At 52.6% G+C, this 23810-nt stretch overlaps 2 protein-coding genes across 26 annotated transcripts; one reads left to right on the top strand and one right to left on the bottom strand.

Moving 5' to 3' along the window:
* Positions 1–567: 567 nt before the first annotated feature.
* Positions 568–14047, bottom strand: SMTNL1 (smoothelin like 1). 20 transcript variants are annotated; one of them, XM_067748965.1, is made up of 10 exons: positions 13909–14047; positions 8920–9569; positions 8842–8880; positions 8218–8763; positions 7834–7966; positions 7670–7721; positions 6275–6433; positions 5980–6094; positions 5697–5848; positions 568–959 (listed from the first exon to the last, which is right to left on the bottom strand). In XM_067748965.1, the coding sequence occupies exons 2-10, from the start codon at positions 9565–9567 to the stop codon at positions 815–817; spliced, it is 1989 nt and encodes a 662-aa protein (XP_067605066.1). In that variant the 5' UTR covers positions 9568–9569; positions 13909–14047; the 3' UTR covers positions 568–814. The 20 variants fall into 20 exon arrangements, 15 of the variants coding, with proteins under 15 accessions (XP_067605066.1, XP_067605075.1, XP_067605074.1 ...); XM_067748974.1 differs by lacking the exon at positions 8842–8880 and having other exon boundaries at positions 8218–8685; positions 9076–9569; XM_067748973.1 differs by lacking the exon at positions 8842–8880 and having other exon boundaries at positions 8218–8646; positions 9037–9569.
* Positions 14048–17900: 3853 nt separating this feature from the next.
* On the top strand, positions 17901–20269 carry TIMM10 (translocase of inner mitochondrial membrane 10). Of its 6 annotated transcripts, none has more exons than XM_067751747.1 (3): positions 17901–18011; positions 18498–18613; positions 19838–20269. In XM_067751747.1, exons 2-3 carry the CDS (start codon positions 18543–18545, stop codon positions 20037–20039), a joined length of 273 nt encoding a protein of 90 aa, XP_067607848.1. In that variant the 5' UTR covers positions 17901–18011; positions 18498–18542; the 3' UTR covers positions 20040–20269. The 6 variants fall into 6 exon arrangements, with proteins under 6 accessions (XP_067607848.1, XP_067607846.1, XP_067607847.1 ...); XM_067751745.1 differs by having other exon boundaries at positions 17933–18076; XM_067751746.1 differs by having other exon boundaries at positions 17945–18098.
* Positions 20270–23810: the final 3541 nt, after the last annotated feature.

Consider the following 23810-nt stretch of genomic DNA (forward strand, 5'->3'; position numbering starts at 1 on the left):
ATCTCTAGTGAGCCGCAGAGAGACAAAAACAAGCCAAAACTCTGGCCAGGGTTGGAGGGATTAACTTAGCACAAAGGAGGAGCTTTCTGGGTGCAGTGGTTCTAAGCTCCTAGAAGACCACTGGCTTTTAAGAGACAGAATATGGGGTATCTTTGAGTCAGGGGAATCACTCCAGGCCCCACTAGCCTAGTTGGGGTGAGATTTGTAGAGAATCTTCTACTCTAGTCCCTGCCCTGGAATTCCCTAATCTGGGAGAAGTGTGGAAAAGGGAAGAGAATTGGGAAAGTGCCACCCATGGCTGGAAATGTAAGATGTGTTGTTACTTTGGGCCACCACTTAAAGAACACTTACGTGACAGGCCCCGGGCCAGGCTGTTTGTCCTTTTCATGATCTCATTTAACGTTCACAGCACCTGCATGATTTTGAGCTCCTATCATCCCCATGCAGACGGTAAACTGAAGCTCAGAGAGGTTCACTCACTGGCCCAGGGACACACAGCTGGTTAGTGGTAGGACCCAGCCCACTCTCCTTTCCCAAATGCCTTTCATGGTTGTTGAGAAAATCATGTCAGATGAGGAACCCTGGTGGCAGGGGTTTATTATCCAAGTGAGAGATGTTCCTGCTGGGTTAGGGAGGGAGCACTAAGGGGCTAGACCGGATTTTACAAAAGAACTTTTCATGTAGTTAAGACTGGTACCATCTGCCCTTGTCTGAGCCCCAGCACTGCTGCCACCATGAGCAGGAGTGAGCCTCTGGGCCACGGCTGGTCAGCTGGGCTCCCTGCCCGCCTCTGCCCACAGGGTTGGTCAGCCCCTCATTTCTTCTTGGTCTTCACCAGTCCCTTCTGCACGAGGCTGCGGTACAGCTCCTGGATGTAGGTGTAGACGCACTTGGAGTCGGGCACTGCCAGCCGCACCATGTCATCCACTTCCAGCAGCTGGGCACAGTCGGCCAGTTTCCTGAGGGGCAGGTTGGGGAGGGGTGAGGAGGGGTGGAGCAGAGAGCCAACGGTGAAGGATGCGGGGCCTAAGGGGACAGCCCGGCGAGGATGAAACCCACAGAACTGTGTGTGGCAGAGCTGGGAGGTCATCTAGGGCAACCATCCCATTGTACAGATTAGATAACTGAGGCCCAACAGAGTCAAGACTCAAACTCAGCGGGGTCTGATTCCTAAGCCCCGGTTTTCATTGCACTGTGTGCCTTCACGTAGGAGCGGAACCTTCTGGTCTATAGTTCTGCGTTAGCCCACCCCTCCCACGTGCTCATATACCTGTCCTCAGGGAGAGTTTAAAAGACAGAACACCAACACTAGCCAGAGTGTTGCCTTGTAGCTGCAACAACTCCAGCTTCAACCAGTTTCCGTTTATGTATTGAGGGGTACTATGTGCTAGGTACTTTTCCAGGGAATTCAGCACCGAACAAAATAAAAATTCCCCACTCTCATGTCACTGACATTCTCACTGCTGTAGACAGTAATCAAACAGAAATCGATGGTACATGAGATGATGAGAGGTGCTGTGGAGAAAAATAAGGCAGGGAAGGGGGACAGGGTATGTTTCTGTGTTCAAGGGGATTTTTTAAAAAAATATTATGTTAGTAATGGCTTTATTTTTTTATTTTTCATCTATTTATTTATTTATTTTGTGCCAGCGCCTCGCAGCTTGTGGGGTTTTAGTTCCCCGACCAGGGATTGAACCTGGGTCCTTGGTGGTGAAAATACGGAGTCCTAACCACTGGACCGCCAGGGAATTCTCCAAGGAGAATTTTAATAGGGAGCCCAGGAAAGTTCTCTTAAAGAGTGTAAATTGGGGACATCCCTGGCAGTCCGGTGGTTAAGACTCTGCACTTCCAGTGCAGGGGGCACAGATTCAATCCCTGGTCGTGGAACTAAGATCCCATGTGCCGCGGAGCAGCTAAGCCCGTGCACCACAACTACTGAAGCCCACGCACCTAGAGCCCATGCTCCGCAACAAGAGAAGCCACCGCAGTGAGAGGCCCGTGCACCACAGCAAGGAGTAGCCCCCGCTCGCCACAACTAGACAAAGCCCGTGCACAGCAACGGAGACCCAACACAGCCAAAAATAAATAAATAAAACAAATTTATTAAACAAAATTTAAAAAGAGAGTACATATCTGCGGGAAGAGGTTTCCAGGCAGAGGAAACAGCATGGGCAAAGGTCCTGAGGCAGGAGTGCTTAATGTGTTTGAGTGACCGCATAGAACTTAGCAGCAAGTCCTCTCTTTCTAAATTCCCAGCTGCTCTTTGGGGCCACGTGCTACTCCTGGCTTTGCTAAAGCCGATCTTCTGATCTAACCGCTGTTGGGACCTTGCTGCCATGTGCCAGGAGTTTTATCAAGTGCTTCCCTTCCCCCCTTTTTTTTGGTTGCGCCGCACGGCTTACAGGATCTCAGCTCCCCAACCAGGGATTGAACCCAGGCCACGGCAGTGAAAGCCTGGAATCCTAACCACGAGGCCACCAGGGAACTCCCCAGTGCTTTCCCTTGAATGGTCTCATTTACTCCACTCCTCTGTGTTCAACCAGCAGAAGAGGAGCTGGAGACTCGGAGCATTTTGGTGATTTGCCCAACGTCAAAGTGAGTGACACAGCTGGGACTCCACCGCAGGCCTGCCTGATGCCTCTGGCATCCCTGCCCTGTAGCCGGGTCTCAGCAGTCCCAGCCTGCCAAACCGCCATGGGTGCTGGCATAGGAGAAACCAGGGTCCCAGCGGAAATCCTCTCTTAGAGCTGAGGCAGCTGGACCGAAACCCAAGCCGGGCTGGCCTGGGAGCGGGAGGCAGGAGCACAGACTGGAGGATTTCGAAGAAGGGGACAAGCTCCCTGCAACCGATGCAGTGATCTTGGCTCCTGGATGTGGGTCGGGGTGCTGTTCCCATGCAGGAGAGGCAAAAGCTTCACTCCCACTGGGCCTGGGGAACGGGGTCGGGCTCCTCGAGCAGCACAGCCGATCAAGCCGCCTGGGGGCCCCAGCGTTGACCGTTCCGTGGGAATCAGAGGCAACTCCTAGAAGGGAGCCCGCTGCGGCAGGGGCCCCCTTACTTTGCACGCTTCATCTGCACCCCAGGCCCTAAAAGAGGTTAAGTCAGCTGCCGAGGTCAAAGAGCTAGGAAGGGGGACTTCCTTGGAGGTCCAGTGGTTGGGACTCTGAGCTTCCGCTGCAGGGGGCACGGGTTCGATCTCTGGTCATCACTGGTCAGGAAACTAAGATCCCGCATGCCTCATGGCGTAGCCAAAAAAAAAAAAAGAAGAGCTAGGAAGAAGGAGGCACCCCCCCACCTCTTCTCCCTCCAGCCTCCATCCCCACGCATCCCCTGCACATCCTTCCCTTTTCCCTGCTGCCTGATGCCTCCTCTCAGCCCGTCACCATCACCTGATTATTCCTTCTGCCTTTCTGTGGCTCTGCAGGCTGGCAGCCAAGGCAAGGCAGCTGCAGGAGGACCACGACCCTGCCCCACAGGCCGGGGACACCTGGTCAGGGCCAAGCCACGTGGCCTTCTGATGTTCACCAAGAGCTCTGCCCCGACTAGGAGTTTCACTTTCCAATCCTGGTTCATCACCATTAAAGGTGCTTCTGGGGCTTCCCCGGTGGCACAGTGGTTGAGAGTCCGCCTGCCGATGCAGGGGACACGGGTTCGTGCCCCGGTCCGGGAAGATCCCACATGCCGCGGAGTGGCCAGGCCCGTGAGCCATGGCCGCTGAGCCTGCACGCCCGGAGCCTGTGCTCCGCAGCGAGAGAGGTCACAACAGTGAGAGGCCCGCGTACCGCCAAAAAAAAAAAGGTGCTTCTGAGCCCAGAGCAGGACATGGTGCTCCGGATGCCCTCAACCCGCCACCCCAGGGCACTCCCCCCATCCCTTGGCGGGACCAACTGGAAGGGATCTTCTGTAGCACCAAGTCTGGTGGATTTCAAACGGCATCCCTGGTGCCCTAGGGCCCTATAGACATGCTTCAGGGACCATCTTGGGAAGCAGAGCTGGAGTGCTCCAAGAACCCCTCCCAACCTCAAAAGGCCTCCCTAAAATCTGTCTAATATGTTGGGCATTCATTTAATATTTTGCTTGAGGAATCTGTCAGGGGGGAAAAAGCATCTGAAAAGCACAGATCAATACCGGCCATCTCGTCCATCTCGTCTTGCCGATGGGGACACGCAGGCCCCGAAAGGGGAAGGTTGCTGCCCAGGCTTCCCTGCAGGCTGGCGGCCAGGCCTGGACTAGACCAAAGGGCTCAGCCTCCTGGACCAAGGTGCTGCTAACATCCCCAGTGACTTATTCCCTGCCCCCGGGCTTTAGAAACGCACTCAGCGGGAAATGCATTCCCGGTCTCAGAGCTGTCCTCGTGGACCACTCCCTATGCATAGTCCTATCTCTACCGGGCGGCTCAGAAGCCCCTCCCAGGTGGGAAAGGACAGGCGCTCCAGGCGCGAGCTCCTTGGGAGCCCCAAGGCCATCAGGTCAGGTCTCTCCGGTGGGCGGAGATGGAGGCCTTTGTCTGAGTCTGGTTTTGGTGCTTCGGTGGGGGGAGTGCCCCCTCCTCCCCCGCCACCTGGCAGCCATGTCTTTGGTCTCTTAGGTTCTTCCTTGGGCCACACTGACCCTCACACCCCTCCTGCCTGTCTAGTCCACCCCTGTCTCCATCCCTCCACCACCCCGGCACCCAGCTGTGTGAACCCCAGCAATAAATGCCCTCCAGGTCCCACACTGAATAATAATTATCATAACAACTGTGATATCATTCATTATAACATAGGAGCTAAGATTTTTTTTTTGAAGTGTTTGCCATGGGTTAGGCACTGTTTATAGGGACTTTACTTAATTACTTACTTAATTCTCACCATAGCCCTGCCAAAGAGGAAATGTCATGCCCATTTTAAAGGTCAGAATATGGAGGCTCAGAGAGGTGAAGGAGCCTGTCCAAGATCACACAGCTAACAAATGGCAGAGTCAGAATCTGGCCCTAAATCCCAGCAACCACCCTGCCTGCCCCTCCTCTACCCCTTACCCTGCCTGCATTTTCTTCACGGCACCTGTTCCCTTACATCATATTTCACATGTGTGTGTGTTTATGATCTGTCTCTCCCTTTAGAATGTGTCATAGGCACGCAGGGATTTTGTAAGTTTCACTCACTGCTATGTCCTAAAACAGTTCCCAGCAATCAAAAAATATCTGTTGGGGACTTCCCTGGTGGTTCAGCGGTAAAGAGTCCGCCTTCCAATGCAGGGGACGCGGGTTCGATCCCTGGTCAGGGAACTAAGATCCCACAGGCCGTGGGGCAACTAAGCCCATGCGCCACAACTACTGAGCTCGCGCGCCTCAGCTAGAGAGCCCACGTGCCACAAACTACCGAGCCCGCGTGCTCTGGAACCCGCGCGCCACAACTACAGAGCCCACACGCCACAACTAGAGAAGAGAAAACCTGCATGCACAACTAGAGAGAAGCCCGTGCGCTGCAACAAAAGATCCCGCGTACCTCAGTGAAGATCCCGCATGCCGCAACTAAGACCCGATGCAGCCAAAAATAAATAAATAAATCGTAAAGAAATATCTGTTGAATTCATGAATGTGTGGTGACAGCCTCCACCTGACCACCGCACTACCCGACCCCTGTGAATCCCGCCCTCGATTCTGTGTAGGTGAGCCGAGCTCCCACCCGCCTCTGCATCCCCTGGCATGGCTTACTCGGCTGTGGAGAAGGCCAGGGAGAAGTTGTGCCGGCGCTTGGTGGGGTCCAGTGCAGCGTAGTCAAAGGCATCGGGGAAGAACTTGTGGACGAGGGCGCAGAAGGCCATGCCACTGCTCCAGCTTGAGGAGAAGTTCTGGATGTCCACATGCTGCGGGCAAGCGGGGCCCAGAGGCCTCGGTGAGCCTCAGCCAGAGGACCTGGACTTTGCCCCCTCCGGACCTGCCCCCCTCTGGGCTTTGCACTGCCGCCCTGGGGAAGGGTCCCTTGCCCACCATGCACCTCGTAGCTCCTCGTCATGGCCCGACACCACTCCAAGAGCATGTTCTTAACGCCGCCGATGGCTGCCCCCGCGGCCTTGGTGTTCCGGAACAGGGCCGTGGGGCCCGAGGCTGCCCTGTGCGCGAGGGACAGAGAAGGTCAGGCCAGAGAGGTGGGAGGGTCCCATCAGGGAGGAGCCCCAGCCCCAGATGTCAGTCCTCCTGCCGGGGCTCGGGCTGTTCCTATTGCCCCTCAGGACTCCCGCCCACCGACTGTCCAACCAACCCAGCCCCACCGCTCCTCGCCCGCATCTTACCCCCCAAACTTGTCTACGATGGCTTTGCGGTTCTGGGCACGGGGCCCCCGGGGCCGGGCAGGGGCTGACACCCTGCGCTCTGGTGCCTTGTCTTTCTTCTTCTCCTGTGAGGGAGGGGGCTCCGTGGGGCTCTGGGACACGTCGCTGGGTGAAGATTCACTGCATGGAAAAGTTCGGAGAAGGGTGAGAGGGGCTGGGACCAGCCACTGAAGAGGGAGGAGGCCGGCTGAGCGCGGCCCCTGCAGTCTCAAGAGGCATACGAAGCTGTGGTCCCCACTCTCGCCATGTTTCCTCTGGGCCCAGCACCGGGAGGGGCTGGGAAGAAATAGTGACGCTCAGTCTCACTTTGGTGAGCACGTGGTCTGGCGGCATGTGTGCATAAAGCCAGGGCACATCTGGGGTCTGACCTGGGGCTGGATCCTGCCTTTGCCTCTTAGTTGCTGTGTGATCTTGGGACTGTCGTGTCACTCCTCTGAGCCTCAGCTTCCTCATCTGTAAAATGGGGCAAGAATAGATACCTGACAGGGTGGTTCTAAGGCCTGCGTGGGAGGGGGAATGTAACCCACGCTCCACGAACGTTCAATCGGGTACTTTTCCCTAAGAAGGTGACGCGGAGGTGAGCTTCAGCTCGAAATAAAGGAAGACTCTTTAATGACGAAAGTTGTGCCCTGGCGAGAGTAAGGCTATCATGTTATCCAGCACCAGCCAGGCACCAGGCGCTGGGCTGAGGGCTTTACACACAGATGTCGTTTGAGCCTCACAGAAGTCCTACGAGGTAGGTACCGTGACTGTGCCCACTTCACAGGGGAGGAAAGGGGCAGTGATGCGGCCAAGGTCACACAGCTGGTAAGTGGCAGTGTCATTGTCCAAGCTCAGGCTTTCTGCTCACTCGCTTATGGGTGAGGCTGACACCGCGGAGGCAAGCAAGACCAGGAGGCTTCAGCAGTGAGGGAGAGACGGACCAGGTGTGCTCCACGGCCCCTTTGCTCCCACACTCCGGCTCCTTTTGTCTCCTGGGCTCTGCCCTGGGCTAGAGGGCTAAAAACCATAATTCCTGGCATATCTTGAGACCAGCACTGGGGAGGCCCAGGCCCAGGGGATGGCAGCCTTTAAAGGAAGCAAGCGGGGGCTTCCCTGGTGGCGCAGTGGTTGAGAGTCCGCCTGCCGATGCAGGGGACACGGGTTCGCGCCCCGGTCCGGGAAGATCCCACATGCCGCAGAGCGGCTGGGCCTGTGAGCCATGGCCGCTGAGCCTGCGCGTCCGGAGCCTGTGCTCCGCAACGGGAGAGGCCACAACAGTGAGAGCCCCGCGTACCGCAAAAAATAAAAAAATAAAAAAAAAAAGGAAGCAACTAGTAGCAGGGGTTGGAGCTGGGGCTCCAGAGTTGACATTACCTGGCTGAAGGACTGGTCTCTCCGGAAGCTGCGGTGTCTGGACTCAGCCCATCTAGGGGAAAGGAACGGGAGGGAGGCAGGCTGGGGTGACCTGTGGTGCGCGGCCCGCGTGCTCCCTCAGGGAGGCCCCTGCGGTGACCGCGGGCTCCTGGGCTCTCACTCACCTGGGCTGAGGCCGCTGCCCTCCTCCGTGGGGCTCTCGGGCCATTCCTCGGCGGACCGGGGAAGCGCTCCTGCCCCTTCCTCTGCCCCTTTCTCCGCGCCCTGGTCCTGCTCTTCATCAGGACAGCCTGGCTCCTGGAATGAACATGGGCTGTGTGGGCCCGCACCTGCCTGAGGCTCTGTGAGCGCTTCAGAAAGATCTGGAAGGCAGCCTGGAGCCACAGTGCTGCATCCCCCACCCCAGGCTCTTGATATCAGTGGGTGGAAGACTGGATTGTCCCAAAGGAATAAAGCAGGGGAGGGGCTTGCTTGGGGGAGGGCTGGGCAGGGGGCTCCGGAGAATCGTGGGGCCTCCTCCCTCCTCTCCTCTCCTCTTCCTCACTCACCACCTCCTCCTTCACCTCCTCCTCCTGTGGTTTAGGCTTGGCCTCATCTTCCACGGCAGTCTTCTGAGAGTCCGACTTGGCCTCTGGGGCACTGGCTTTCTCTTGGGTTTCAGCCTTGGGCTCCTCCGTCTTGTTGCTCACCTCCTGAGAGGCCACTGTGGCCTCCTGCTTCCCAGCAGCCTCCCTGCCTCCAACCTTGGCCTCCTCCTTCCCAGCAGCCTCCCTGTCTCCAGCCTTGGCCTCCTCCTTCCCAGCAGCTTCCCTGCCTCCAGCCATGGCTTCCTCCTTCCCAGCAGCCTCCCTGTCTCCAGCCTTGGCCTCCTCCTTCCCAGCAGCCTCCCTGCCTCCAGCCATGGCTTCCTCCTTCCCAGCAGCCTCCCTGTCTCCAGCCTTGGCCTCCTCCTTCCCAGCAGCCTCCCTGTCTCCAGCCTTGGCCTCCTCCTTCCCTTTGGCCTCCCTGCCTCCAACCTTGGCCTCCTCCTTCCCAGCAGCCTCCCTGTCTCCAGCCTTGGCTTCCTCCTTCCCAGCAGCCTCCCTGTCTCCAGCCTTGGTCTCGTCCTTCCCAGAAGCCTCCCGGTCTCCAGCCTTGGCCTCCTCCTTCCCTTTGGCCTCCCTGCCTCCAACCTTGGCCTCCTCCTTCCCAGCAGCCTCCCTGTCTCCAGCCTTGGCCTCCTCCTTCCCTTTGGCCTCCCTGCCTCCAACCTTGGCCTCCTCCTTCCCAGCAGCCTCCCTGTCTCCAGCCTTGGCCTCCTCCTTCCCAGCAGCCTCCCTGTCTCCAGCCTTGGCCTCCTCCTTCCCTTTGGCCTCCCTGCCTCCAACCTTGGCCTCCTCCTTCCCAGCAGCCTCCCTGTCTCCAGCCTTGGCCTCCTCCTTCCCAGCAGCCTCCCTGTCTCCAGCCTTGGCCTCCTCCTTCCCAGCAGCCTGCACCTCATCATTCACATTGGCTTTCTCCCTAGACCCAGGCTTGGCCTCTTTCTCATCAGCCTGCTGCTTCTCAGAGGCCAACGTGATCTCCTCTTTTCCCTCCGTCTCCTTGGGTTCGGAGTTGGTCTCTTCTTTCCAATCAGCCATCTCCTGAGGAGCCACGGTGGTCTCTTTCTTCTCGCTGTCCTCCTTTTGAAGTTCAGCCTCCCCTTTGGATTCTCCCTGGAATTCAGCTGTAATGCTATCCTCAGCTGGTGCCCTCTCCTGCTTTCCTGCTCCGTCTGGAGGCCCCTCTGTGATGGTCCTCTCAGCTGGGCCTGTGGCCTCCTCCTCAGCAGAGGCTCCCCCTCCCACTGTCTCCGGGACCTCCGTGGTTGGGGACACAGGGGTTCCGTCCTCAGAGGGCTTCCCTTCCTTCTGCTCCATCTCTGAAAAGAGAAGACAAGCAGGCCTGGTCATGCCCCCTTTCTGCCGGTGAAGGCCCTGGAGTCTGGAGACGTGCGATTCAGTCCTGGGTCCCCCACTGCTCGGACATGTGACACAAGTATCCACTTTCCCTTCGGCTAAATGAAGCGGTAGAGCACCACGTCCCCCACAATGGGGTGCTGGGCCAGCCACGTTTACCTGATGTTGGGTGACGTTCACCTAAAGGCCCTCTGCAGGTTGTGACTTGGGCTTTAAGGAACACTGGGTTCTGTGATGCCTTGTCAATGATTTGGCCTCTTTTTGAATAAGCCAGTGAGGTGGTTAGAGTCTGACTAGCCTCCTAGACCCCCATGGAGCACTTGCTATTTTCCCCTTTTTTTTTTTTTTTTTTGCGGTACGCGGGCCTCTCACTGATGTGGCCTCTCCCGTTGCGGAGCACAGGCTCCGGACGCGCAGGCTCAGTGGCCATGGCTCACGCGCCCAGCTGCTCCGCGGCATGTGGGATCTTCCCGGACCAGGGCACGAACCCGCGTCCCCTGCATCGGCAGGCGGACTCTCAACCACTGCGCCACCAGGGAAGCCCCTATTCTCCCCTTTTGATGGAGATAGCTGCCCTCATGCTCAGAGCCCAAAGCAGACAGAAGTCTCTAGATAGAACTTAATAATACTGTTTTTTGTTTTGTTTTGAGTGTTTACTTTATTTATTTTGGCTGCACCGGGTCTTCGTTGAGGCATATGGGACCTTTTAGTTGCGGCATGCATGCAGGATCTAGTTCCCTGACCAGGGATCGAACCCAGGCCCCCTGCCTTGGAAGCTCGGAGTCTTACCCAATGGACCACCAGGGAAGTCCCTAATAATACTGTTTTGATTCAATTGTATTTATTTTTACAGTTACTTTCTGTTTCTGGCCAGTGATATCGAGTTTCCATTTCCAATAGTGATGTAAAGTTTATTTTATGAATACATTTATTGAACTAAAGTAAGTTAATTCAAAGGAAGACGTTCAGGAAAGCGGAATACAGGATACAAAATACCTAAATCATGGAGGCGGTGTTAAAATGCCTGAAATTTGGGAAACCCTGGGCCAGCTTGGTCGCTGGGTCTCTGCCAGCACGGCCCGCCTGTGTGTGTGGTTCTCTGAAGAGCTGGGCCTGGGCATGGAAGAGTTTCTTTTGGTGAAGAACAGAAGATACTCTCCCTAACTAACCTCTGCAGGGAGATCTGATCCTCCAACTTTATCATGAGGTTTCCTATTCAAGTACTGTACATACAGTCAGCCTTCCTTTTCCGTGGGTTCTGTGGATTCAACCAACCTTGGATGGAAAAAAGTTGAAGAAAAAATTCCAGAAAATTCCAAAAGGCAAACTTGAGTTTGCTGCCACTTCAACTATTTACATAGCATTTACATTGTTATTAACAACTGTTCACATGACATTTTCATTGTACTGGGTATTATGAGTAATCTAGAGATGATTTAAAGTATTAGAGAGGATTGTAAGGTTCTATGCAAATACAACATTTCATATGAGGCACTTGAGCATCCGCAGATTTTCATATCCGCAAGGGAAGCTGGGACTAATCCCCCACAGACATCAAGGGATGATTGTACTGTCCGATCTACAAAAACAGCTGTGGGGGGGGGGGGGGCTTCCCTGGTGGCGCAGTGGTTGAGAGTCCGCCTGCCGATGCAGGGGACGCGGGTTCGTGCCCCGGTCTGGGAAGATCCCACATGCCGCGGAGCGGCTGGGCCCGTGAGCCATGGCCGCTGAGCCTGCGCGTCCGGAGCCTGTGCTCCGCAACGGGAGAGGCCACAGCGGTGAGAGGCCCGCGTACCGCAAAACAAAAACAAAAACAGCTGGGGGAGGGGGTGTGGGTGTGGCGCGGACAGGGTCAGCTCCTTCAGCCTTCTGCCGTTCTTGGGGGGGGGGGGGTCTGTTTACAGAGAAAATAATCCCCAAATAACGTGTTCAGGGCATGACTCAGGCAGTAAAAGAAGTACACACTCCTTGTCACTGGCTAAAAATACCTCCTGCCCTCTGCAGGGCCATCGTTCTGGATACAGTACCCAGGGTACCTGAGTAATTGGGACAGAGGCAAGAAGACAGGCATATGAGGGACAGGGCTCTGTTTCTGCCACCCATTCAGGTCTTACTGCCCCCAGATCGAAGTCCTGGTGTCCCTGGCTTTGGTCTCCCACCGTTTCCTAGGAAGTCGGCTGGGATTTTCAAAGATGCTCATGCTGCCCTCCAATTCCACCCCTCCCACCAGAGCCCCTTCATGGTTCAGCAGCTCCGGGAATCTATTAAAGTTAGAGGGAAACCAATGAGCCTGGGAGATGGAATGCACATCTGCAGGGAGCTAGGAGCATGCCTCGACCCCCACCTCCTGGTCTGAGACCTGAGCATGTCTCTTTGCCTCTCTGGAGAGAGCCTCGGTTTCCAATACAATGACAGGATTGGTCTAGATCAGGTTTGCAAACTGTGTTCTGTGAAAAACTGGGGTCTCCTAAGACCTTATTAAAGGCTGCGTTGGCGGGGGAGGTGTTTCTTTGGTTCCAGAAACAGGCTACTCTTGACCCTTTTAGAGTCTTACAACTTCATTAGCACTTAAATAGATTCCAGACACCCCATGGTAAAGGAACCTTAATTTTGCTTAGCTCTATTTCACTCGCTTTTCTCCAAACTTATGTGGCCATGGATTTTTTTTTCTTGCTTCCTTTTCTTTTTGCTTTATTTTCCCTGAGGTCCATCTATTGCCCTCTTGAGCGATGCCACCTTTAGCGGAAGAAACTATGTCAAGGGCCGGTCTAAACGATCCACACCACCCTCCCCTGCCTTGCACTCTTGTTCGGAAGGCGGTGTGGAGGAGCGGTGAAAGTCATTGATTCCGGAGCTTCCTATGATGGGATCCCAGCTCCCACTTCTTCTCCCACTGTGACCTTGAGCAAGCTACTTAGCCTCCCTGTATTTTGATTTCTGGAGATAAAAATAGATCTCACCTCACAGGGACAGTGGAGGGTTAAGGAAGCCAATGCACAGGAAGTATTTTGGGGCGTGCCTGGCCTGGAAGGAGCACTCAGTATACATCAGCTTGTATGGTGTAGGCTGGCCTCTGCCCAGCCCTGTGCCAGATTAAGGTCCTGACTCAGCCATGAGGGCATTTAGTTGGTAAAAGACAAGGCAAACAGAACTGAACACCAATGAGATGATGAGCCCTTTTTTTTTTTTTGCAGTACGCGGGCCTCTCAGCGTTGTGGCCTCTCCCGTTGCGGAGCACAGGCTCCGGACGCGCAGGCTCAGCGGCCATGGCTCACGGGCCCAGCTGCTCCGGGGCATGTGGGATCTTCCCAGACCGGGGCACGAACCCGTGTCCCCCGCATCGGCAGGCGGACTCTCAACCACTGCGCCACCAGGGAAGCCCAGCCCTTTTCATTTATTTATTTTAAAAATTTTTTTGGCTGCGCCGTGCAGCACGTGGGATCTTAGTTCCCCGACCCGAAATCGAACCCGTGCCCCCTGCATCGGGAGTGTGGAGTCTTAACCACTGGACCGCCAGGGAAGTTCCGATGAGCCGTTTTTATACCTCAAAATGTGGGAGTAGGGCTTCCCTGGTGGCACAGTGGTTGAGAGTCCGCCTGCCGATGCGGGGGACACGGGTTCGTGCCCTGGTCCGGGAAGATTCCACATGCCGCGGAGCGGCTGGGCCCGTGAGCCATGGCCGCTGAGCCTGCGCGTCCGGAGCCTGTGCTCCGCAACGGGAGAGGCCACAACACTGAGAGGCCCGCGAACCGCCCCCCCCAAAAAAAAAGTTTCCTGAATTGAATTAAACAGAATTAATCATCCTGCAAATACAGTACATCCCACATCTGAGCAGAGAAGTTGCTTGGTTCCAACACACTTAGATAAAAAGTAAGTGAGGGGACTTCCCTGGTGGCGCAGTGGTTAAGAAGCCGCCTGCCAATGTCAGGGACATGGTTTCGAGTCCTGGTCCGGGAAGATCCCACATGCCGCAGAGCAACTAAGCCTGTGAGCCACAACTACTGAAGCCTGCGAGCCACAAGACTGGTAAGTCTCCCAAGGCCCTCTGTGCCCGTCAGGTCCACATGGATGGCCACCTGCAGGCTGCTCGGTGGGTGACCTCAAGTTGCCCAGCACCGCAGGGCTGAGTCCCCGAACTCTGGCATTGAAAAAGAGTGGACATAGTGATGGAGAGACTTAGGAAGGAGCCTGGATTTCTCCAACTGTGGGGCCCTGCTTGGAGGCTCCTCAGGTCCTTGGAAGATGGGAGAGGAGTTGGCAGATGGAGGGGGTGCCTTGAAAGGGGCCCAGGGCCTCTCCTACCTGTCGGGCCTCTCCCTGGGGGCTTGCAGTCGTCTCCTTCCTCCAGCTGAGCGGCTGCACTCCCGGGCTGTCTTCAAGCCCCTGTGGCTTCTAGCCCCCAGCTCTTCAGTCCCCGCTTCCCCTCCCCCTTCCCCTCCCCCGGCCCCCCCCCGCCTCCCCCCCCCCCCCGCAAGATCCTGGGGCTACAGACAAGCATTGTTTACTGCCCTGTTGGTACAACACTCTTCCCTGGACTGGGAGGCTCGGATTTCCCGTGGAGATCTGGCAGGTGGCACCTTTCAATCACAGCCAGTGCCTCCCGCCTGACGCCGGGCAGCACGCGCGTCCTGCGATCATCTCCCTTCCCGATGTACTCGCCTGGCCCTGGCAACTGCCCAGACAACCTGCAGGCCCATTTGGAGCATGGTCACCAGCTGTCTGGCCTCCCCTGCCCATCCAGAGCCCAGGCTAGGCCTTCTCTGCATCCCCCCCACCACGTTCCTTTAAATGGTCCCTTTTACCCTTCCTCAGACTAAAGCAGCTGCGGAAGGGTGGGCTAAGGAGGGGTGAAGGGGCCAGCTGCGGAGGTGGCGATGTCTCTCAGGGCTCCCACTGGACGGGGAGCGGCTGGGGAGAGAGAGAAGAGTGATGGCCCAAGCTGATGGGTCGCTGCGCTGAGAGTCTAGGAAATACAAAGCCGAGTTCTATTTGGAGCTGAGGCGACGGGTACACAGGAGGCTCTCAACAGATTTTTGTGCTGAATCGAGATTTTGCTCAGAAAGACGAAACACCTTTACCTCCTGTAGGTGTCCTGTGATCTAAGAAAGGTACTACTTTTGGAGAATGTGTGAGGGGCTTGTGACTCCCCCTCCCCCTCCCCCTCCCCACTGCTTCAGCAACACTGGCCTCCTTCGTATCCCTCCGATGAGTCGATTCCTTTCCATACTCAGGACCGTTCTGCTTCCGCTCTTTGCAAGTCTGGTTCTTTCTCATTCTCCTGCTCTCAGCTGAAATTTCATTTCCACAGAGAGGTCTCCCATGACCTTGAGATCCTCTCCATTGCTTCTGCATATTTTATTTTCTTATGGAATATGGATTGGAATCCAAAGTTACCTTATTTATTTCCTTGTTACCTGACTTTCTCTCTAGACTCTAAGCTCCATGAGGGCAGGGACTTTGTCATGTTCATGGCTGTATGCCCAGGGCCTAGCAAATTGCCTGGGTCATATGAAGTGCTCGATAAATGGATAGCGAATAAATAAATAATTTAATTAGTTAGTAGAAATATGGAACGGGAATTTGGGGGCCTGTTCCTGGGATGATCTGAAAGCCAGGTTTGGGTACCAATGGTTGAACAGTGCAATATTGTTGATTGCCAGCTGCATTTAGTGATAAGATGTCTGTAATTTTAAGGGCATTGTGGGGGGCTTCCCTGGTAGTGCAGTGGTTGAGAATCCGCCTGCCAATGCAGGGGACACGGGTTCGAGCCCTGGTCTGGGAAGATTCCACATGCCACAGAGCAACTAAGCCTGTGCACCACGACTACCGAGCCCGCGTGCTGCAGCTACTGCAGCCTGTGCTCCTAGAGCCCGTGCTCCACAACGAGAGAAGCCACCACAACGAGAAGCCGGCGCACTGCAACGAACAGTAGCCCGTGCTCACCACAACTAGAGGAAGCCCGCACGCAGCGAGGACCCAATGCAGCCAAAAAAAAAAAGAAAAAAAAAAGAAAAGAAAGAAGAAAAACAAAGAAAAAAATGTCATTGTAGAAAAAAGACTTCATCTGTTAGCAGTACAATTAGATGAAGAAAATATGGCTAAATGTTGACAACTGTCAAATCTTGGTGATGGGTGATTAATATATGGAAGTTCAATATACTGTGCTCTCCACTTCCGTGTACTTTAAAAAATTTCCCTAATAAATAAAAATCTAAAACAAAAAGATTCATTTTTATTGAGCATCTGCCATGGACTAGGTGCTTTAAATACAATATCATTTTTATCTTTTTGTTTGTTCGTTTGTTTTGTAATGATTTTTAAAACTTTATTTTGAAATAATTATAGGTTTATAGGAAGTTGCATAAATAGTACAGAGAGGGTACAGAAGGTTAAATTTTACTTAAGATTTATCCACTGAAGGCTAAATCTTTCATAACTATATGCAATATCAAAGCCAGGAAACTGGCATTGGTACAATGTATACTTCTATGACAGCTTAGATTTGAATAAACACCTTCTCCCACAATCAGGGCACAGAACCAATTTCATCAACACAAAGATTTCCCTTGTGCTATCCCCTTAGGCACACCTCCTTCCCTCCCCCCACCAACTCTAACCCTAGGCAACCATTAACCTCTTCTCCCATCTCTATAATATTGTCATTTTGAGAATGTGATTTAAATGGAATCATACAGTATGTAACCTTTCATAAAACCTAACAAAAATCCCATCTAGGAAGCAGATTCCTCTCTTAAGAACCCATCTCCTTTTTCCATGCAATTTCTTAATACTCCATAATATGTTGACTAGATTCTCAAAAGTAAAAACCAGGATAACATATATACAATAATATACGTGGCAGCATTATCATAATAGCCCCAAACTGGAAACAACCCAAAAGTCCATCAGTAGGAGAATAGATAAATGAACTGTGGCTTATATATACAATCAAACACTAGACAGCCATAAAAAAGAATGAATAAGAGATACACACGACAATATGGATGAAATCTTATGGATGCTACATTGAGCTAAAGAGGTGAGGCACAAAACAGAAAACAATGTATAATTTCATTTACATGAAGTTCAGGAGTAGGCAGAACTAACTGATGGTGATAGAAGTCAGAATAGTGGTTCACTGCAGAAGACGGAGAATTGACTGGGGAGGAACATGAGATAACTTTTTAAGGTGCTGGAAATATTTTGTATCTTGATCTGGGAGATAGTTATAAAAATGAACATATATTTAAAAAGTAAGCTTGTGTATTTTACTACTTTACTATCTGAATGCTATACCTAAATTTTAAAGTATCAAGGCACAGGGTCTGACAAAGAAGTTTGAGTCCTTAGAGCAGTAATGAGGCCAATATTTAAAACTGGGACTTCCTTAGGGAAGCATATGGTGACCAGCCATATAAAGTGTCTAGCCCACCTTCTCCTATGGGCAGTGTACCACTGCATTATTAATTTGCATCTTCTAAATTTCGTTTACTGGGAAATCACTTGAAAAATCCAGGGATTGAGGTGGGTTTTTCTTGGGGGGGGGGGTTGCGGGAGGGGGGCGTGCAGACCCGAGGAATACATTAAGTCTTAAAAGATGAAGAGTTCACAAGTACCCTCTGTCTTCCTCACCCAAACACACTAGGTCAGTTCTGGTGGCAGCCACAGTGGCCCTATTCATCTCTTTAGGGCCCAGGGCGTCTAACAGAAGCTGACTAAAACATATTGTATACTTGACTCATCTTTCTGCAAGCAGAAACCGTGCCTCGCTTGTCTCTGCAACCCCAGAGAAAGTTTAGTGACCTACACACAGCTGTGTTCACACAAAGGGCCTCTGAGCATTGGTCCTCAAACTTGGCTGCACATGGGAATCACCTGGGGAGTTTTAAAATGTACTGATGCCTGAGTCCTACTCCCAGGGATTCTGATTTAATTGGTACGAAGTGAGCCCTGGGCTTCGGGATTATTTTAAGCGTCCCAGGTGACCTTAAGTACATCACAAACTGAGAGCTGCAGTTTGGCGGCATTCTTCCTACTCCGCGCCTCATTGGCGCTCTGGCCTCGGCTCTCCGGAGGTGAGGACGAGGTTCACTGAGTTCTGTGGTCCTGCCCCTCTCACAGAACCAATAAACTCAAATCTCTCCGTGACACCCCTAAAGACAAGAATTCTAACCAGTCTGCAGGCGCTCTGCGCCCCGCTCAAGCCTCTATGGTATTTTGGAGTCCTCTCTAGCATTTGGGAGACGGCTTAGGCCGGGCCAGCAGCTCCCTCTCTATGGTAGCGGATTTTCCCGCGCCGCCTCGTTGGTACTTCATTCCGGAAGTGCGTACGGATCAGAGAAGAGGCGGGATTTCCCTCCCGGAAGTGACCCCGGTGCGTCCGCCCTATCCTACCTGAGCGCCCGGTGAGTTTGTAGTGTTTACCCGAAGTTGGGGACATAGGGGCCGTTGTGGCAGGCCCCAGGCCGTGGTGAGTGACGTCTGACCTCAAGGTGATCCTGATGATGGCGCCGCCATTTCAGAGGTGTAGACCCTGGGCTGGGGCCCGGGCGCCTTAGTCCCGCGTGTGATCGAATTCTTAGGACCCCGCAGGTTCATGCTCCGTTCCGGTCTCCCCTTCTTCTCCTGGATAGAGGTGACCTAGAGGGATTGGGAGTCAGGGCTCTGGGGCTCGATTTCCAGACCCGCCATTGACATGTTCTGTGACCTTGGGCTAGGCAGTGTTCCCCTTCTTGGCCTCAGTTCCCACATCTGTGAAATGGGACGTTTGAATTCACTGAGGTCAGTGGCCCCTGCTGGTCTGATGCCCTCTGATTCCTCCACATCCTCCAGCCCCTGCGATGGGAAGGTGAATGGGGGGGCTGGGTGCTGACCATGATGTCTGCCCCCAGGATTAGGAGGCCAGAGGGAGATCTCTTCCACGGTGCAGGGCTGAAATGGACCCGCTTAGGGCCCAGCAGCTGGCGGCAGAGCTGGAGGTTGAGATGATGGCTGATATGTACAACAGGTAAGGGCTGATTCTGCGCTGCCTTGTCTTAGAGAATGATCCCAGGTCACTCTTGCCAAGGCAGAGGTGGATAACTTCTGAAGATTATTTTCCTCATTCTGGGGAAACCTGAGGCCCGGGCTTACCCTCCCAGCACCCCCAACTCCCGCCCCATGCTTAAGGGTTAATGCAGACGCAGTGTGGGGTCACTAGAAGGAACTGGGCATTTAGGTTGGGATGGAATTGGCGACGTAGGAGCTGAGCAGGAAGAGAAGGTCCCGTCTAGGCTCTGGTTGTGTTCCGGGAAGAGTAGAGCATTTGCCTTGTGGCAAATAACACGTAGCCCGCTAAGTAGTCAACATTTCTTAGACTCTTAATCCATCTCAGACACATGCTGAGCATTTTATATGCATTATCTTTTTTTTAAAGGTGAGGACATTGAGGTTTCTAGAGGTTAAATAACTCTCTCAGGGTCCACAGCTGGTCAGTAGCAATGTCAGAACCAGTAACTCAGTCTGACTCCTAACTAGTGCCCATAACCATCTGGCAAATTTGGGAACAAATCGTAGCTGCACCAACCACCACTACTATGGCCTTGGGCAAGTTACATGGACGGTTAGACCAGTGGTTTCCCCATCTGTAAAGTGGAGTTAATAATAGTACCTTCCTCACAGAGACATTAGCAATATGAAATGTAAAAGTATATGACAAGCTCTTAGCGTTAAGCCCAACACAAGTCGAGTAAGCAGTCAACAAATAATTCCTATTTTTATTGGCTTAAGCTCTCTGGTATCCTCCCTAGATTCGTTGTTTTATCTTGGAGGCTATTTATCAGAATAATTTTTAAATGTAGGCTGTAAAGTCAGGCTACCTGGGTTCATAGCCCAGCTTTATGTGGTCCTGAGGCTCTCTGTGCCTTCATTTCCTTATCTGTAAAAAGGGGGATAATGATTGTGCCTACCTCTTAGGATTATCGTAAGAACTGCATGACAGAATCCCTGTCAAGCACTTAGCACGACATCTGGAACATAGCTGGTACTCAGCTAATGGTTCCTGTTTGATTAGTCATAAACATGGCTAATGGTTCCTGCTCTCAAGGATCTTCCAAGATAGTTGAGGTGCAAACTGAGGATTTACACTGCCTTCTCGGGGAGGTGAAATCAGTATAGCAGGGCAGGAATGGCTGAGGGTTCCTGGTATGCCACAGGAGGCTGCTGACCTGACCTTGCCCTTCCTTCTTTCTAGAATGACCAGTGCCTGCCACCGGAAGTGCGTGCCTCCCCACTACAAGGAAGCAGAACTGTCCAAGGGCGAGTCTGTGTGCCTGGACCGGTGTGTCTCCAAGTACCTGGATATCCATGAGCGGATGGGCAAAAAGTTGACAGAATTGTCTATGCAGGACGAAGAGCTGATGAAGAGGGTGCAGCAGAGTTCTGGGCCTGCATGAGGCCCCAGGCAGTACACCGTAAGGTGCACCCTGTCCTTTCCCACTTGTCTAATAAAAGTGCCCCCATTGGGTGTCATCTGTGAAGACTGCCAGGCCTAGGCTCTTTCTGGAAAGTCTCCAGGAGCCCAGGGTATGATGGAGCTCTTTCCCGGTCGGAGAAGGGGTGTTTGTCACACTGGCATGTGACTGTGTGTTTATATATATTATATATTAAAACAAGTTTGTTGACACCTACAGTGTGCAAAGCAGTGTTCCTGGCACTTGGGAGTAAAGGCAGCAGACACAGCCTCTACCAGCAGAGGGAGTCTAACGTAGTGTTTAAAAGCATAGACTGGTACCACGGCTTAAGTTTACCTTCCACGTCAGCCACTTGCTGTGTGACCCTGAACGTGTCATTTCACTGTGCCTAGCTTCCTCATCTGTAAAGTGGGGAGAATCAGGGCTGTTGTGAAGATTAAATGAGTTAATATGAACAAACTATTTAGAATAATGACTAGGCCATAGAAAGTGCCTAGTATATATTATTTATGTCTAACAACTTAAAATCAAGTGCAGGCAGGCATTTTCCTCAATGATATAAAGGAATGATTTAGAGGAGAGAGTGGAAAGTAGATGGAACCTAAGCATGAAGTAGCCACAACCTCTTGGTTCTAAACAGCAGTATCGAAACATGTGAAGGGACCCAGCTTCATGTGTGATGTGTGCGATCCAGGGAGGGGACCGAGTGATAACCACTGCCATTCAGTGTTCACCTGAATCTCAGTCAGGGACTGCGCTCCTCACTCTTCATGGGGTATCCAGTCTCATCCACTCAGCAGGCCAAAGGCCCTGTTAGGGAAAGGGAGCTCAGAGAGGTGGTGGTTTGCTGGAGGTCACAGGCGAGGAGCAATAACGGAGGTCAGGGTTGACTGCTCGTGGAGGAGAGCCCGCATCTACTTCCTGTCCTGAGGGTGCTCTTGCAGAACTGTGCAGTTCTCAAAACGTAGGGTTCACTGCAGAAGGAATTTTGGTTGACGCCAGTGCCCCTGGTAGCAGTGCCTTCGCAGCAGAGGGAGGTGTCTGGGGTGTAACCTCACCAGGTCATTGGGCTCACAGGAAAGGAGACGGTAGAGGCAGTGAGTTTCAGGCTTAAAAGTACAGGTTCAGGGAATTCCCTGGCGGTCCAGTGGTTGGGACTTTGCGCTTTCACTGCCTAGGGCCTGGGTTCATTTCCTGGTCAGGAGCTAGGATCCTACAAGCTGCGCAGTGTGGCCAAAAAAAAAAAAAAAATCCAGGTTCAAGTCAGACCACCTGGGATGAAATTTTCTGGCTGTGTGATCTTGGGTGAGGCATTTGACTACTCTGTGCCTCAGTTACCCTATCTATAAAGCGATAAAAGTACCTACTTCATTGAGTGGTTGTGAAGATTAAACGTGTTAATAACTAAAGCACTTAGGAAAGTGCCTAATTCTCCCACGTTAAATACTCAATAATGTTAGCTCTTTTTTTTCTTTTTTTTTTAAATTGCTAACTTTGATGTAAGGAGTCTCGAGATAGACCCCCTGAAAACTTCAAAACTTGTCCATCTACCTTAGGCGTGGGCAGAGAGCTAAGGCTCCTTTCTAGGTACTGAAGTGCCAACTTGCGTCAACAGGTGGCGCTGTCTGCCCACGGGAATCAGCACTGCTGTGGCCAGTTCTACAAATGTGTATTATTGGTGTATTCCTTGCGGCCGTTGTACTAGGAAGAGCAGAGTGGTGAGGAAAACAGATATTGTACCTGCCCTCAGGTTTAGCAAGGAACGTCAGGAATTTTCAGAGCACATAGCTGGAACATCTAGAAGGGGTGGTAGAGAATGGAGAGAAGAGGTTCCAGCTCGACAGAGAGCACTTGCAAAAGCTTTGAAGTGGCAGAAAGTGTGGAGCCGTGAAGAAACAAAGCTCTGGCCTGCCTGGAATGCCAAATGGGAAGGGAGGTAGTGGTGAGAGATGAGACCTGCCCGAGGGCTGCGCAGGCGCAGCTCCAAAGCGCCTGATGAGCTGAGTTAAAAGAGTTTGGATTTTCTCCAAAGGGCATCGGCAAACTGTTGAAGGATGTAAACCCTGGCAGTGAAAATGACAGATCTGCATTTTAAAGCTCCCTCTAGCTGTCAGCCAGGTGGATAGTGGTAATGATGGCTTAATGGATTCAGGGGAGACATGCCAGGGAGCTGGTGAGGAAACAGGGGGATGATGCCAGTAAGAATAGCTATCGAGTTGCTACATTGTGCTAATAAGTATATTATTTCAGTTAAAACTCATAACTCTGAGGCAGGTACCATTATTGTTATAGGTGAAGAAATTGAGGCTCTGAAAAGTTAGTAACTTGCTAAAGGTCATACATCAAGCAAGTGCTAGAGCCAGGATTGCAGCTAATTCAGACATGAGCGGCCACTTTCACCCGCCCCTCTAGGACTGGAGTGCGGGTGTGGGTGGGGCACGCTCCCTGATGTCAGCCATGACATATTCTCTTCAGCAGTAGTTACTGTTGGCTTGCTGCGTGCAGAGAGCTGTAGAAAGTATGCAAGTGAATTAACTAGGTCCCTGCCTTCAGTGAACGAGTGTGGTGGTTGGGAGGGTGGGCATAAGAGAGATGGAACAAACATATAGAGTAGTAGAATAGGTTAGGCCTTTTCTGCCATCGAGAAGAGTCAAAAACTGCTCACATGTGTGTTTGCTAGATTATCAGTTTCATTTATTTATTTTCATAAATTTATGTATTTACTTATTTTTGGCTGTGTTGGGTCTTCGTTGCTGGGCGTGGGCTTTCTCTAGTTGCGGTGAGCGGGGGCTACTCTTCGTTGCGGTGCGCGGGCTTCTCATTGCAGTGGCTTCTCTTGTTGTGGAGCACAGGCTCTAGAGCGCAGGCTCAGTAGTTGTGGCACACGGGCTTAGTTGCTCTGCGGCGATTATCAATTTTAAAAACCGGGAAGTGTCTCATAAAAATCAGGACTTTGGCTTCTTTTGAAAAGTTAGAAGATCTGACAAGTCAGCCTACATTCCTGCTTGGCAGTGGTCTGCTGCTGGAGGATGGGTAGAGGCTCAGCTGTCCGCCAAACCTCCCACCTCTCATTTCTTCCCTGTCACCATCTGCTTGACCTGTAGGCATTTGGTCTGCACCTTCTGCTCTTTGGGTTTTCAGATGAGCCAGACACTATATGAGAACACATGTAATGATCCTGCCACTGCTGTTCATTCCTATTCATTCCTAGTATAATCTCCTTCCCTTGAGTGTGCACTAGACCTAAATAGAGACTTGCTTCTAACAAACAGAACAGAGCAAAGGTGATGAAAGCTGCTTCCAAGGTTAAGACACAAAAGATTGTAACGGCCATCTTGTTATTGTCTCTCTCTCTCTTCCTCCCTTTCTCCTCCTCTCCTCCTCCTTGCAAGATCTGTTGAAGCAAGCTTCCATGTTGTGAGCTGCCCTTTGAAGACGCCCATGTGGTGGGGAACTCAGGGCAGCCTCCAGCCCACAGCCAGTGAGGAGCTGAATCCTGCTGGCAACCACATGAGTGAGCTCAGGAGCAGATCCTTCCCCAGTCAAACGTTCAGATGACTACAGCCCTGGCTGGCACTTTAGAGCCCTGTGAGAGACCCTGAAGCAGAGGACCCAACTAAGCTGCACGCTGACTCCCAGCCTAGAGAAACTGAGGTGATAAATGTTGTTTTAAGCCGTTACATTTTGGGGTAATTTGTTATGCAGCAATAGTTAACCACTACACAGTTCTCACAACTGTTACAGTCATCAAAG

This window comes from Pseudorca crassidens, chromosome 9 (assembly GCF_039906515.1).
Source record: "Pseudorca crassidens isolate mPseCra1 chromosome 9, mPseCra1.hap1, whole genome shotgun sequence".
In the NCBI taxonomy this organism is placed as follows: Eukaryota; Metazoa; Chordata; class Mammalia; order Artiodactyla; family Delphinidae; genus Pseudorca; species Pseudorca crassidens.